Source organism: Pygocentrus nattereri, chromosome 10 (genome assembly GCF_015220715.1).
Source record: "Pygocentrus nattereri isolate fPygNat1 chromosome 10, fPygNat1.pri, whole genome shotgun sequence".
In the NCBI taxonomy this organism is placed as follows: Eukaryota; Metazoa; Chordata; class Actinopteri; order Characiformes; family Serrasalmidae; genus Pygocentrus; species Pygocentrus nattereri.
This window is the reverse complement of record NC_051220.1, coordinates 28,635,576-28,650,963: the sequence shown is the minus strand read 5'-3', so window position 1 is coordinate 28,650,963 and position 15,388 is coordinate 28,635,576. Positions and strand designations below refer to the sequence as shown.

Genomic DNA, 15,388 nt, shown 5'->3' with positions numbered 1-15,388 from the left:
CATGTTGTGAAGATCGATAATGGCTTTTTGCAAAGGGAGGGAAATGCATCTTTTAATCTTTAATCATACGGAACTGATTAGAGAATTTAATAGCAGTAAACTGGCCTTTTACACTGAATGGATGCAGAGAGCAGGGCATCCCAGGAGTCTTTCAATTCCTGGATCTGTTTACGGACCAGAGGAACTCCCTCAGCAGATGTGTTCCTCTGCACAGATTCGCCCCTAGTGACCAGCATCTTCAGTTGGATCTCCTTCTCCTGGCGAGCTGTTAGCAGGGCCTAAGACAACACCAGAGTAACCAAAGTTAGCAGAGTCCAGATATAAGCAAATCTAGAGTGGAAATCATATAATGCACTCTCCTTTGGTATACCTCAAGTTTGATCATCCTGCTGTCCAAAACATTCTTATCTGCTGTTGGGGTGCAATAAGTCTGCAGCATATGACTGGTGTCTGCTACCCAGTTCTGTAGCTCCTTCAAACCCTGAGAGAAAAGCTGGTGCTCTGATACAATCCTTTCAATTCTGGAGGTTTTTTCCTGTTGGACAAATATAGTATATTACAGATCACACCTGACACTTTGCCTGTAAAAACTGAATCACAGTGTAGAATTTATTTTATATATTTAGTTGGATAGTTAATAATTTGCTAAAGAATAACTTAACGAAAATGTTAAAACTGTTAAACAGACAGAATCATTCTGTTTTTTTCTCAGATTGATCTTTACAGTTAATCATTGTAAGTTGTCTTTCTTAATTAGTGGTCGAGCCTGTGACAAATCCACACTTACATTGCCCTACTCATGCACAACAGACTGTATGAGGGGAAAAAAGCCTTAATGTCATTTTTTTTTTGAGAAAATTATGACAAACAGAATAAACACTACAGATACACTATACACAGAACTGTGCAAAATTCAGTAACCACCCTTCGTTTATTTAAAATCCAGTCTAAACAGCCATTAAGCACCAGTTACTTCAGTGTCAGCAAAAATTACACAGAAGCCTAATCTAAATATAATACAAAATTTTCTGGTATTTTTGTGTCCACCTTTCCATTCTTTTTGGAAGACTTGCTTTCAGGTTTTTCAAAGAAATCTGAAAATGTGCATTTTTCCACACTTCTAGTCTTAGAGGTTGGTTTCATTTTCTGATTCTCACAATCCAAGTAATTCCAAACACATTCAGTAATGTCTGGGGTGGTTAGGCCTTTAATCTGAGAAGACTATCAGCTTACTTGATTATCTGCAGTTTTTTTGCTTTTTTTGTCTATATCCTTTTGTCAGAAAGGGCTTCTTGACAGCTACACATTCTTTTAAACCCATTAGCACTAAGCTGTGTTCCTACAGTTGAAATATGGACAAAATACCTGTGGATTTTTTCAGATCTGAAGCAAGAGCAGATCTTGATTTTCTCCTCTTTCTTAAAGATGAAAGCTTTAAGCACTGTTTATCTGTTTTGGTGGTCTACCAGGGTCACAGTTGTTAGGACTCCCATTTTCTGAATACCTCTTAATAGTTGTTTAAACTCAAGTTGTCAATACTCTACAAAGCTCCTGAAAGTGAATAACTTAAAGGCCACACTGACTGTGAATTACATAAATTATATTAATTAAAATAAATTAAAATAAATTAAAATAAATTTACTTTTGCACACTACTGTATACAAAACACACAGTGTAAGGATGCTGAGGTATTGACTATGAAATTTCAGATATTCAGATAACCTGTTTATGTTACAGTATAACAGTCTAGCCTTCAGGCAGCAGTAGGGTCAGTTTGGCAGCAAGCAGGCTGACATTACCTTGGTCAGGTTGCTTAAAGCTAGGTAGTGAGCGGAGAGCTGCGAGACGCGGTGCACAAAGCCCTTTCCGGCTGTGTGTCCGTCCCACAGCTGCTGGGCCTTTTCTCTCAGCCTGCTCAGCTGAACCTCCTGAGAGGCCAACTCTTCAAGCACTGACTGTAAATGCACAGGCACATTAGCACAAGCATGCAGCTTAAGACACAACACAAGGACTCTTCACCTCCATTAGTAAGACTGAAGGGTTAACGTGGCTACATGAAAGCAGGCTGAAGAGATTGATGTGGTTAGTGCTACAGACACATTGCAGCAAAATGACATGCAGCTTGCAGCAGCACAGATTAAAGCATGATGCAAAAGTAGGTGGGCACCTATACACTATGGACTTTATTAAACATAACTAATGATTACCATTGTTACAGTGCATTTATCAAATTAATTGATTACAGTTATATAAACCAGTATAAACCAGAGCCTATGCCACAAGTCTGTGTCAGGGGTGTTGGGCAAAAAAGAGTTTGGAGGGAAAAAGGATGAATGATGGATGAAAGGTTGAATAAATGGTTAGGTATGTGTATGGGTTGAATACTTTAAAGTACAAGTTATAGATATAAAAACCTATGTATGTGACTGACACGTGTATATGTGAGAAGACATATGGGAAATGTTGAAATGTTTTTAAAACAAAAATAAACAAATAAGTAATAAAAACGATAAAGCGATGATTATGCTTAGCTGTGACAGACGTATGGCTTTGTCTGCGTTTATGAACGGTCATGACAGCTTCACACCAGGCCATACCTGGAGCCTCTGGAGTTCATGTTTCTTGGCTGGGAGGTCATGAAGTCGACTGCTGCTGTCTTGCACTGCTGCCTCTGTCTCATTCAACCAGTCCTGCAGTGGCTCCACACTGGCCTCGAAGTCCCTCATCTGAGCCTGCAGGTTCTGTCAAAACACAGCTCTTATTTATTTACATTTTTTGAGTAATTGATAGATTACTCACAGCTCTTATTTATTCACATTTTAATACAAGGTCAATACATAATCAACACACTACTAGCATTTGGAATAGGATTATTGGAAGACAAATTCGACATTTGAGAAGCATACTTGTAAAGCAGTCTCTCTCTGATGCAGGTTTGTCATTAGTGTCTTCCAGTCCTCTCTGGCACTGCTCACTTTAGTTCGGACTGCTTCTATTCGGTCTTTAGCAGCGATGCTGATCAACAGGTCTCCACTCACTGCCACTGCGTTTAGTTTACCATGCCCTTGTTCTCGGTCACTCAGGAACTCCTTCACATCAATATAACACAGTTAACCTCGAACAATTTGCTTCAGGTCATTCTCAACCAATTGCAACACTTTATTGAAACTTAAAATCACTTCTTTTAGATATAAGAGGTAACGGCATTTAAATAAACATAGATTTTGGTAATAAACAGTACCTGGATCTTCTGCAGACTAGATGTAGCCTCAGTGAGGTTTTGAGGGACGTCAAAACACTTGGCTGTGTTAATTTTAGCATTAACCAGCCACTGTTGAAAATCTCGAAAAGCTGCCCGGAACTTCTGCTCCAGAAGCTTCTCTTTTCCCTGGCATTCCCGGGAGGCCTTTAGGCTGAGACTGCACCAGAATGTCGCAATCATGTTGCAAAAGTAATGGCACATTTTACATTTATGTCGTTGTGTTCCAATATGTTAAACTCAGCATAAAAATGAGAAATTGTGCACTAAAATTAGCCAAAAATACCATATTTAAGTTTGTTCCTGGCAGAGGATGTGTTAACTGCTTTTCACTTAGAAAATCAACAAAATATGTAATTTGACTGGGCTTGCCCAAACCTTTGCATACAACTGAATGTATCATCAGCCTTTGTCTCATACAAACTAAACCTTCAAAAAGCTTTGTTGCACCCACCTGTTATACTCCTTGATGAGGCCAGACACCCTCTCAGACTGTGTTCCTATGTCTCTGGAGAAGCGGCATAGGTCGTTCAGCTGAGACTTCAGACTGTCTGACATGGGCTCCACGTTGAGTAATGCTTCCAGGGTGTCCTAATTCACACAAGAGAATTTTGGTCAGATGTGACACTGGACACCTATGAACACTGAGGTGCTCATGATTCTTATTTTGTAAGTACAGTGGTGATTTTGGTGTTTCAAATGTGTTCTCAGTAATAAGTCATAAATGTGCTGACATGTCTGATGATCTTGTTCGAAATTCTGTATAGTGCACATTACCTTGGCAATCTGCCAGCCCTGCACAGCCTCCTCACTGGTGTTCATGGCCTCCACCTGCTTCAGTGTGTCACGGCACTCATTCAGTCGGCTGCTGAAATCCTGCAGGTCCTGCTCCAGCTGTGATGCCAAACTGTTGAACTCCTGCTCTGAGCTGGCCATCTGAGACAGTGTGGCCTCCAGGCCTGTGCGCACATGCTGGGCCCCGCGCTCCCACTGCTCCCAGGCAGACAGCAGGCCAGCCTCCTCTCTCTCTAATACCTCACAGCCCACAGTGGAGGTATGGTCCCGCGCTGCAGACCCACAACGTTGCACACGAGACAACCGCTCACTGCCCTGCTTCCTGGAGTCCAGCAGCTCCTGCCATGAAACAGGCAGTGAGATATCACAGAACTACAGTGAGCAGATTTCTAAAACTTTCACTTCTTATACTAATACAGAATTATGCAAGTACTACCACTTACTTTTCTGCTTTTAATATACTCTATAAAAACCTTTAGATGTTTACAAATGAATAAACATAAAGGTGTATAAAACAGGCATGTATAGATAATGAAACATAAACACTTGGTCTCCAAAATAGTAACTTTTCATGAGAAGAAGAAAAAAAAACATTCTTAAATTTTTGACGGCCCATCTCACATAAAACCTTAACATTTTTTCTTGCCTTTTTAAAATAATTTGATGTTGTATGCAAACACTGTTAAAGTTTCAAAACAGATATTTCATTCTCCTGTTTATATAGTTCATATATGGGAACTAAAAAGCATGTTTCATCCCAGATTGTCTTTTAAACAAGGCACAATACACAGCAGCCTTTAAGAACAGAGATCATGTACATACATCTGTTTTAAAGGCACAGCAAAAACAGTCTGTTTATACTCAAAATAAAGAGGGGTTGAAAAGTAGTTAAGTACATATTAATTACGAATGGCATTTAAAACCACACAAATGTTATGAAAATAATTCTACATGAGTATTCTTACCCGCACTTTGGAAAGCTTCTTCTGAACAGAGGTTGCATCCCCAGACATGTCAGACCAGCGCTGAAGTTCCTCTTTAGCCGAGGTCAGCCAATCATTCAGCTCCCGCACAGCCTCCACATACTGCTCATGTTCTTTCACTATCTCCTCCATCTGCTGCACCTTACTCTATAGGACATCATATAAAATGAGAACTCATCAACACTGCTTCTGTCCCTGTTTAAGCAGGTTTTGATGCAGAGTAAACAGGAAAAACATTTGTTGGAAAACCACAACAATATGAAGGTGTTCATCTGCATTCATTTTATCAAGTTCAGCATCCATAAGATCATGCATATTTGGTTTGTACCATGACTATGATTAAAAATGATCATATCAAATGTAACGTAATGCATGCAAAGATAGGAAAGCCATCATCTTTACTTTGATGACCGTTGTGATGTCAGAGAACTGGCTATTTATTTCTTCTCTAGGCTCTTCAGCAAAGGTCTGGTCTCCAGTCTTCTCATGAAGCTCTCCAGCTTTCTCATTCAGGCGACTGAGCGCTGCTGAGTGGCCTTCCACATCAGCCTGTATGGCCCGCAGGCGCTCCAGCAGAGAGACTTTCTCTTTCAGGCCAGGCTGCTGAGGCAGAGCCACTCCAACCTCCTGCTCCACCGACTCCATCCACTGCTGAAGCTGACCTTTCCCCTCCTGATAGCTGCTCCACTGAGACACCGTCCACTCCAGACGACTGAGCAGTATCCACACATAGGGTAGAAACAAACATGAGTAATAATGAACCATGAGGTCATTTATTTTTTATTATTTATTAAAAATTACTAGACATACTCTAAACATGCTAAATGAGGCAAACCAAGTGCAATGACTCAGGAATGTTAGATTTATGATTATATTCTTTAAAGTTTGCAATAAGTTATCCGACTATTAACAGTCATATACAAAAGTTTGAAAACCCCCAAAATATGTTGGAAAACAAGTTAACAAATCCACTAACTTAAATATTGATATAAAAATTATCATAAAAATGTATATATATGATCATTTTATATTATAATAAAAATATTAAAATAAAAAATGTAAAAAAGATATTTAGGAATATTCCTAAAATAATCAAATTAAATTGAATCTGAGCAATAAACTTGAATTATGGTTATTGCACGAGCTGAAGCACCATAACCCTACCTGTGACAGCTCATGGCAGTCATGAGCATGTTGGCCCAGGAATCTTTCAAACTCTGGAGCTGAGAGCGGATGGCCTTCTGTTTGTCCTTACTGCAGTTCTTCACAACCTGCTCCCCCTTCCCTACTGTCATATTCAGCTTGACCTCCCCTTCGCCCTTCATCAACAGGATATCCTGCAACACAACAATCATAATCTTCAATGCTACAGCAGCCTGTAATGGAATAATTGATCAACAATATCTTTAATTGCATTAATCCTTCTGTTTTGAGCGCTAATAGTTTAGAACTGAGTAATATTAGATGGTTTACCAACCTGTACCAGCCCCAGCCTCTTCTCCAGAGTTTCTTTGTTGCCTGTGGTGCTACTGAGTGCTGTGACTCGTTCTTGGACACTGTTGAGCCAGGCCCAGGTGCTCTGCAGCGTCTCCTCAAAGGCCTGCTGCTCCTGCACGCTCTGCTGCCAGCTGCGCAGGCGCTCCCTCACTGCCTTCAGAAGACTCTGCTGCTGCATCTGCAGCTGCGTAGAAACCCGCAGCTCTGATCCACTGCCATGACCTCCATCACTCAGAGCCTGAGCCTCCTGGCACAGATTCTCAAAGGAGTCTCTGCAGGAAAAGAGGAACACTAAATCAATAACAGTTACACATCCTCTATATATTTCTGCATGTGTTCATCTTTTAAAATATACTCAGTGCTGATAGTATATGAACAACAGATATCTGTTCACATTAACAGTGCCTGACCTCTCTTTTAGAGCTTCTTGGTAGAACGCTTCTACTCGCTCTAGTGTTGCTTTCTCCTGGTCGCCGTGTTTGCCCTCTAGAAACTCTGTACTCAGTCTCACTTCCATACGCTCTAACCAGCGACTCAGCCTCTGCAGATGGTTCTCAAAACTGAACAGACAAGAACATGCACATGTGCTAATTTAAACCCAGTATGGCTTAAGTATCAAGCTGTACATTCTCTCTCCAGATCCACCATCCATTATCTCTATAGAAATAATCAAATGCTGTTAATTACATAGACAGACAGATAGACAGCAGATAGATAGTAGACAGATTAGCCATCAACTATAAAATACAGAACAGACAAAATGCTTACTAGACAAATAATACCACTGATGTACAATTATGTGTTACAGCTGATTTACATATTTATATATTACTGAGTGAATAAAAATTTGAGCACTGTACTATCCTAATACTACATAGATGTTAAACTCAACCACTAAAAGGGCCATATTAAAAATCTCAACAAATCAGAGGGCCAGAAATCAACTGTTTTTATTGCATGTTTATATAAAATATGGCAAATAGTGAAATGTTATATATAAACTTGATACATTAAAAAAACATACAATACCCATGTTATTCAGGTGAGAAAAGCTGAGAATACTTAATGTGATGTAAGTAAGGTTGTATCCTCACCCACTGAGCAGATTAGCACTCTCTTCCAGGCTCTGCTGGTTCAGCCTACACTGCTCCACATAACTGTCCCAGTCCTGCTGGATGGCTGAGAGGTTCTGTTGGACCTGGCCAGCAGAAGCTTTGGGAAGGTGAAGCAGCAGCTTCTCTCCCTCCTGACACACCCGCATCAGACGACTTTCTCCATCCTCAACCCGTTCCAGAGCCCCCTGCAAGACATAGGAGTTTTCTTCCAATAAGTCAATGGGAAATGTTCAAATGTTCAGGAGTCAGTACAATGTCACTGCATTTGAGTTTATTTCTAAGGCAAAATCAATTGTTATACAAAAATGTACTGCAGGCTGGTTTAGGCCAATTATCACTTCACTTAACAATACCTTCAGCTTCTGCAATTTGCGCTCTACAACACTAGTGTCCCCAGAATGGTCACAGCATTCTCTCACTATGTCCTTTTGTCCAGCAAGCCATGTGTGAAACTGCTTCACAAGATCTAAAAAAGCATGACATAAAGAAAGAGGGGTGTGAGACTGGGGAATATCAACTTACTGTAATGCATATATCAAAGACGAGCAAGTCATTTCATGTTAACTCTCACCATTGAAAAGCTGCTGTAGCCCATGCTGCATTGACCCAAGTCTTTTAACACAAATCTGATTGACAATTTCATATTTTTTGATGAGATCAGTTAAAGCAGAACCAAGGCTAGTCAGTTCTTCTGAGGGGTACTTCCTACAAAGGGTGTTAAGGCTCTCTCGTGCTGAGTCTATGCTGGCCAGCTGGTTTTGAAGCTCTTTCTGGATATCCTGCAAAATATACAGAACATATATAGTTTGGGACTAAGCTATAATGAAATTCAAAAAGCACATTTAACAGTAACATTAGGCTCACATGAACAACTTAAGCTGATAAATACACCCCACTAGAGCAGAATATGTAAATCTGCAGATGACTGCTCTGCTATTTATACTGTCTCTGACTTGCTACAAAGCCCATCTTCAGTTGTCCATTCCACCTACATCTGTACAGTGCTACACTGTTTGTTATTAGTCGTGAAGCAACTCATGAACCTCACTCAGTGTTTAGCAGGCTGAAGACTCTCCACAAGGGGGTGTTGTTAGCACTCAAATAGCCTTTGTTGCATCATGCTGCTTTGCATCAGTAACATTGTGTGTCCTCTATTTTTATATGTGTATTTTTATTTTTATAACATTTAGTATTTTTTTCTTTAATGTTCTTTTATTATCATGTGTTATTAAGCACATATGTAACAAATTCCTTGTATGTAAAAACATACTGGGCTAATATATGCTTTTAATTATGGTTCTGCTTTTCTGTACCTTCACTCTGCAGATCTCCTCTGGAGGTGATGCACATTGCGTATCCAGCAGAGATCCCTCCACATTTTTTAGCCATTCATTCATCTGAGAAAGGAAGTCCTCCAGCTGCTTTTTCTGAGAGCAGAAATCTTTCAGATTGTTCCTGGCTTGTTCACACAACTCCTGCACATTGCTTATCTTCTTCCTCAGATCAGCTTCCATGACCTGGCAGAAATTGTGATGGTTAAGGTTTATAGACAAAAATGATGATGACCAAACTTTAATACTGTTCTTGGATTAGAAACCATACCTGCAATGCCGGGGGGATGTCTTGGGAACCACTCAACTGTTTCAGCTCCGACATTTTTCCCTGTAGGCTGTCTAACCTCTTTTCCTTCTGTTCTACCTCAACCTATATAGACAAATAAAGACTAGATCAGACACCAATAGTTTAACTACAGTATGAAATAAGGACTGTGTGTGTCCATCACATGCCTTCACTTCAGCAAGGCGGTTTTCAGTCTTCTGGCTGTCATTGAAGTTGCTGAGGCTGTCTGTGAGTTCCATCACAGAGCTATTGGACCAGCTCTCAATGTCCTCACTGATATTGTAAATATTATCCCACATGGATGAACTCTTTTTTAGATTCTCAAGGTTGTCCTCGATTCTCTCAGATACCTGTAAGTGGAAAGGAAATATCTACGCTTGTGCCAAATTACACATTCTCAGACCTCAATAAATTTCATATGGGAATCATGAATGTGTGTGTCTCACTCACATCTAGCCACTGGTCCACTACAGCCTCCATTTCCGTCTTTATAACTTGAGTCTGACAGTCTGGAATCCTGTTTAGTTCACTCAACAGCTGCTTCCCCTTACTTGAGAAGCGATCCAGTGCCACCTGATTACTTGTGAGTTCAACCTTAGCTGATTCATGCTGAAAAAATGAAAGGAAGAAACCCATCAGTATACATTTTAAAAAGTGCAAATTTCAGAAATGTAGCAAATGTATGTGCCTCAGCAAACTTGTATGTAAATGATCTTTCTTATTGCAGTACAGCACATAGGAAATGCATTTTGCAAGGACAGGTTTTGTTATGAGGAACGTGTCTTACCTTAGACAGTGATCTCTTGGTGTCTTCCTGGTCCTTTATAACAAATTTAATGTCAGCTACAGCCTCTGCACTCTCCACTATTGCAGTAATACAGGATTTCATACTCTGGTAGTCCCTCATGAGCTCTATCAGCGCATTGCACTGCTCCTGCCTACAACACAAAAAATGCAGTTGACTTTCAAGGTAAAGAAAGATATGCATCATGATCAGATGAATGTGGATGGAAAGAGCAGGCCACCTTTCAGTGATGAGTTTCTTTGTGTCCTCCCAGGTGGTTTTAAGGAGGTTGATCTCCCTCAGCACCTCTCCAGCTAGCTCTGCATCTCGCTGGGCCAGCTGCTGGCCTTTATCTCTCAGCCACTGTTCCTCATGCTGGTGGGACTGAAGCTCATCCTCCAGCTGGTTAAAGCACCGAAGTCTGTATATCATAAAAAGGCAGCATTTTTCAAAAAGATAAGATAAGATAATCCTTTATTAGTCCCACAGCGGGGAAATACACATATAAAGTAAATAAAGTATGTAATACATAACACAGTGTTTCACTGTTAATTTGTTTTTTGTAACTAACAAGTATATGCAACCCTGATATTTGATCATTCTGTATCACTTATTAGTGATGTAATAGTGTTTAGTGGTTTTATCACCACCCTGATGTGTAAAACATTTGCTAAATTGCCACTAGCTGGTTAATACACCAAAGGCCAATAGAAAAAAGCAGGGTTCCAGTTTTCTAGTGCCTATTGTTCTAATACTTTGTGTGTACTTTAAGTGAGTGCAAAAAAGCTCATACTGACTCAGACAAATGCTTAACATCCAATTTATACTATATATTAACAGGGTGAAGTCTGCATGCCTGATATTTATACTATTTATTTTAATAAAGACTATATGCAAAACAATGCTCTTTCATTACATACAAGTCATAATAAAATATCTAACACTTCTAACTTTTACTTCTAAGAAAATATTTAGAATTCTCAGTTTACATAAAATGTCTGCTGATTTTAACAAGTTGCTGTATTTCCTATCTTTCAGTATTACAGTACCTCTGTTGTAACGTGAGCAGGTTGGGCTCTTTGAGGCTCTGCTGGTCAGCCTTTTCCTCAATATCCTCCACACTCTTGAGGAGCTGCTCTTTGCGTTGTCTGAATGAGCTCCACAGTGCCCCCAGAGCCTCAGCCTCACTCTGTTTGGAGCCCAGTAGGGTCCTTACCCCGTCCAGCTCTGCACTCAGAGAGTCAGCCAGCGAGCGGCACGAGGTGCGAGCTTCCTTGCCATCAGTTATGTGAAGGTGAGCCTTGCATAGACTGCTGTCTAGGCTGATGGCCAGCGTCTCAAGGCGGCTTATGTCAGGGACAATGCCCTCTAGGTCTCTCTGCAGTTCGTCTACCCGGCTCTTGTCCCAGCTGCCTGCACTCTCTACCGTGTGTCTGAGGCCCCGTAGGACACCTGCCGCCACACTGTGCGTCTGCAGAAAGGCCTCCAGCTTCTCCACACTCTCACCTCGCAGCATCACCAGCTGCTGGGCTTCTAGGTAGGGCTGAAGGCTGTTCTCCAGCCTGCTCTGGAGGAGCTGCTGCTCTACAGGCTCACAGGTGGCACAGAGGGCATCAGTCTGCTGCTGGAGATTCTCTCTCTCTCTGTTTTGGCTCTGGAGAACCTTCGCCTTCTCCTGCCGAAGACAAAACCCAGCTGACAATCAGTTAATTAAACAATGCAAAAGTTTTTTTTTCTGGATAAATAACTTCAGATAATTTATGATGTACACAACGATTTAGAAGAAGGGAATCAAAGGTTTGAAATCAACTTCTTCATCATTATAGAAATAATTTCTTAGTAAGAAAATGTGTAAAATGATTCTAACATGCAAGACTTGTTTCATAATGATAGTGATCAGATCAATGACTGCTGAATTTAACATACTGGAAAAGATAAAACAAACTATAAAATAAGTGTCAATTTGTATTAAAGGTTAAACCAATCAAATAAAAAAAATAATTGTGCATCAAAATGTGTATAAATGATTATGCGTATAGATGATTATAGTATAGTATTTATCATTCAGTATCTTCTTCATATTCACTATTGAAATATTCAATAAAACATCTAAAAATACCCCTGGTTTACAATATTTATAATGTTTATAATATGTAAATGACAAATAGTTGAAATTATTATTATACTTAAAATAACAACAGTAATACAAGTGACAGTAAAATCTTGAATGATACTGTGTGACTGATTTGAGGTTATTGCACAGATCCTATACTGATGACAGGACGCACCTTTATTTCCACAGCAATTGGCTGTAAGTCTGTGACATTCACTTGGGAGAATGAGTGAAGAGATGAAAGGAAAGACTCTCCCCACTTAAAGAACTTTTGCAGAGCTTGGTCAAAATCTTCTACCTGAGACAAGTGATCTTGAAGCACCTGGATTCTGTGATGAGAAGACAAATTGGAGCCAATTTCTCCACTACAAAAACCTAATCCTACTAAACAATAAACACTACAATTTTGAGATATGTCACTATAAGCATCTGACCTGTGGGGTATCGCTGTGCTTTGTGAATTCCATCTTTTCTTCAGCTGCTCCTGATTCTCTTCAAGTACCTCCACTCGTTCATCTGATGACGTGGGGTATAGGGCTGGAGCTTGGGACAGCAGTCCCTTATACACTGACCCCAAGGACTGCAGCTCAGATTGTAGGTGCTAGTAAATAGAAAAGTAATTATATTTAATTTAATTACTTTTTGGTTAAGTGCCAGATGCCCATATTTTTTTATAATAAAACTTAAGAATACCCTTTTCTGACTTACATTCAGTTCCATCAGCTCCCCATCCAACTTTGATTTGTCAACACTGAGATACTGGTTAGCAGAGGCAGACATGGACTCACATCTCTCCAGGCAGGATTGTAAAGACAACCAGTCTTTTTCATACCTAAGACAAAAAAAAAGTCAACAAAAGACTGAGATATCTTAATATCCTGCATCTTTTAAGTGTATAGTGTGGCAAACAGTGTCACAAATTTACACAATTTTATCCCAAATGCAACTGATCAGCAGAGACATGTTTGGTGTCTGTCATTTGCTTCTTTAGTTTTGCAGTGGAGCTAAACACGTCTTGACTGAAAATTAGGTTTTTGTCTCATGATAGGACAGATTTTGTCTCGTGATAGGGCCTATTAATAATAGGGCGGATTTGAGGATAGATGTCTAAAATGAACACAAAGTGAAAGATAACATACTTCTGCCAGAGTGACAGCAGATTCTCCATTTGGCCCTGCTTGTCTTTGGCCTGCTTTAGGCTCTGTTCATAGCTGTGCTGCAGAGCTGTTACTTCTTTTTCTGCCTTCTCCCTCTCACTTAGCCTGCGGGCCCCAGCACATAGGGACAGCAGGGTGGTCTTCTGTTTCTCCAGGGACTGGAATACATCCTGAAAACGAAACAAAGATATCATCAGAAAGAACAGAAGCATATGCATGTTCAATTAAATTTACTTCCATTAAACATGGCGACAAACTCTAACATTTTGTCGAAAAAAAATGCGAGTCACAGGGAAAATACCAAGTGATCCTGCAGAGCTTTGTAGGTCGCAGATGAGGATATACAGGATGTAACAGGTGTGTCCAGTTTTTTCTGCATGTCATCAATCTCTGATTGTACCTAAACAGATGAATCAGAGTAAAGGACTAAGCAAATGAAACTGCATTTCGCTTTGAGACCTTAATAATCCTGAATTTCAAAATATATAGCAGTAGCCATGTTTCCATCCAAAGGATGTTTTAGAAAAAATATTTGAGCAGAAAGCTGATTGAAACAGAATGCAATAAAACCTCAGACCTTCAAAACTATTTGTTTATATAAGATGTGAAAAAATCCTAGTGTGTGCTAGTGTAAAAAGATTTTTTAAAGTAATTTTGGACCATTTATGTTCTTTTCATCCTATACATATAACATGAAATCTTACCACAAAATAAACGAACGATGCAATTTTCAAATGGTGAAAAAAAAAAAGTTAAAACATTTAGATACGACAGCAACAATAAAAGTAGACCTACCTGTTGAAGGTTTGCATTGAACTTTTGCTGGTGTGAGGAGCTCTCTTCCAACTGTCCATTCAGATGCTCCACACTCTCCCTAAGCTCCTCCCAGTACCTGCCAATCTGTGTCAGACGAGCTTTGACTCGTGCAGACTCGCCTGATGACACAAACTGGGCCACTACCTGAGCCTTCTCCTCCAGATGGGACAGGGTCTCTGCTCGCTCTTGAAGCTCAGTTTTCAAAGCCTGGCCATCAAAGTAAACACAAGGGAAGACTGTATTATCTGATGATATTAGGAAAAAAAGTAATGTGTATATAATTTACTGAGATATGTGGATCACACATAAACATATGGTGCCTTTTTCTGTTCTATACACTTAAAACCACAAAATGTACCTTCACTGTGCTGATCTGCTGCTCCAGTGGTGCACTAGAGCTTTTTATAACCTCTACTTCCTTCTCCTTCTCAGTGATCCATGTAGAAAACTCCTCAAACTCACTCCCAAATGAGTCCCACTGAGCTTTCATCTCGTCCAAAGTCTTTACACTGAGAATGAGACAGTTAAGAATACATTAAAAATATGAAACTGTTTGCTCGTTTACAGACAACAAAAAGAAATAATATAAATCCAGACAGGGCAGAGGTCTTTAGCACAGTCCTTAAAAATCTTGTTTATGACAGCTTTTTTGCTGAATTCCAGATCTAAAAACACATTAGCAAGATATTCAAGAGTATAGTATCCAAATGGGGGACTATGTTGAAGATCTCTGTGCAGAGTTATAGTAACACAGATCTAGAAAGTGGTATGTTACTCTTTCTTGAGGCCAGCCTCAACTTTGTCCATTTGTTCACTAAGAGTGCGAGCTTGACTGTGGAGCAGAGACTGATTCTTAGGACCGAGCTGGATCTCTGCCGCCCTCTTCAGGAGGGTGTTCACCAGTTTGGCCTCAGTCTCACTTTGTTTCAGCAGCTCCTAAAACAGCAATATCACACATCAAAATATGGGTCCAAAAATGGATATGTGAAAAAAACATACTTTCAATATAAAATATGAAATATTCAGTTTTACGAAAAATATTAATTATTCATTATTACAAAAAAAATGCTTTTTGGAGGACATAATGCTGCTGTCACCTTTGCTTGCTCAAGCTCTGCAGTCAGGCTCTCTGGGCTACTGAAAGTCATCTCTCTTTCAGTAAATGAGCGTGCTCGGTTCACAAACTCCCCCACTGCTGCATGCTGGCTATCAAACTCCTGCCATGCAGCCAGCGTTGCCTGTCAACACA

General features: G+C 40.0%; 1 protein-coding gene across 9 annotated transcripts in view; it reads right to left on the bottom strand.

The window, feature by feature from the left end:
* Positions 1 to 15,388, bottom strand: part of syne1b (spectrin repeat containing, nuclear envelope 1b) — a 111,860-nt gene that overhangs the window by 47,956 nt on the left and 48,516 nt on the right. For 8 of the 9 annotated variants that reach the window (XM_037541788.1, XM_017699888.2, XM_017699890.2 and 5 more), the window contains 32 exons: positions 15,237 to 15,377; positions 14,915 to 15,075; positions 14,498 to 14,648; positions 14,119 to 14,346; positions 13,625 to 13,723; positions 13,306 to 13,493; positions 12,875 to 12,998; positions 12,601 to 12,767; positions 12,342 to 12,495; positions 11,103 to 11,728; positions 10,295 to 10,474; positions 10,057 to 10,207; positions 9,720 to 9,878; positions 9,437 to 9,619; positions 9,252 to 9,353; positions 8,963 to 9,166; positions 8,221 to 8,428; positions 8,003 to 8,115; positions 7,629 to 7,834; positions 6,945 to 7,094; positions 6,515 to 6,806; positions 6,202 to 6,374; positions 5,440 to 5,749; positions 5,020 to 5,184; positions 4,037 to 4,393; positions 3,714 to 3,850; positions 3,242 to 3,419; positions 2,907 to 3,089; positions 2,598 to 2,741; positions 1,800 to 1,955; positions 371 to 535; positions 106 to 278 (listed from right to left, as the gene is read on the bottom strand). In XM_037541788.1, the coding sequence (XP_037397685.1) occupies positions 106 to 278; positions 371 to 535; positions 1,800 to 1,955; positions 2,598 to 2,741; positions 2,907 to 3,089; positions 3,242 to 3,419; positions 3,714 to 3,850; positions 4,037 to 4,393; positions 5,020 to 5,184; positions 5,440 to 5,749; positions 6,202 to 6,374; positions 6,515 to 6,806; positions 6,945 to 7,094; positions 7,629 to 7,834; positions 8,003 to 8,115; positions 8,221 to 8,428; positions 8,963 to 9,166; positions 9,252 to 9,353; positions 9,437 to 9,619; positions 9,720 to 9,878; positions 10,057 to 10,207; positions 10,295 to 10,474; positions 11,103 to 11,728; positions 12,342 to 12,495; positions 12,601 to 12,767; positions 12,875 to 12,998; positions 13,306 to 13,493; positions 13,625 to 13,723; positions 14,119 to 14,346; positions 14,498 to 14,648; positions 14,915 to 15,075; positions 15,237 to 15,377 (6,128 nt within the window). The remainder of the gene's footprint in view (positions 1 to 105; positions 279 to 370; positions 536 to 1,799; positions 1,956 to 2,597; positions 2,742 to 2,906; positions 3,090 to 3,241; positions 3,420 to 3,713; positions 3,851 to 4,036; positions 4,394 to 5,019; positions 5,185 to 5,439; positions 5,750 to 6,201; positions 6,375 to 6,514; positions 6,807 to 6,944; positions 7,095 to 7,628; positions 7,835 to 8,002; positions 8,116 to 8,220; positions 8,429 to 8,962; positions 9,167 to 9,251; positions 9,354 to 9,436; positions 9,620 to 9,719; positions 9,879 to 10,056; positions 10,208 to 10,294; positions 10,475 to 11,102; positions 11,729 to 12,341; positions 12,496 to 12,600; positions 12,768 to 12,874; positions 12,999 to 13,305; positions 13,494 to 13,624; positions 13,724 to 14,118; positions 14,347 to 14,497; positions 14,649 to 14,914; positions 15,076 to 15,236; positions 15,378 to 15,388) is intronic. The other variant, XM_037541791.1, reaches the window with a different exon arrangement.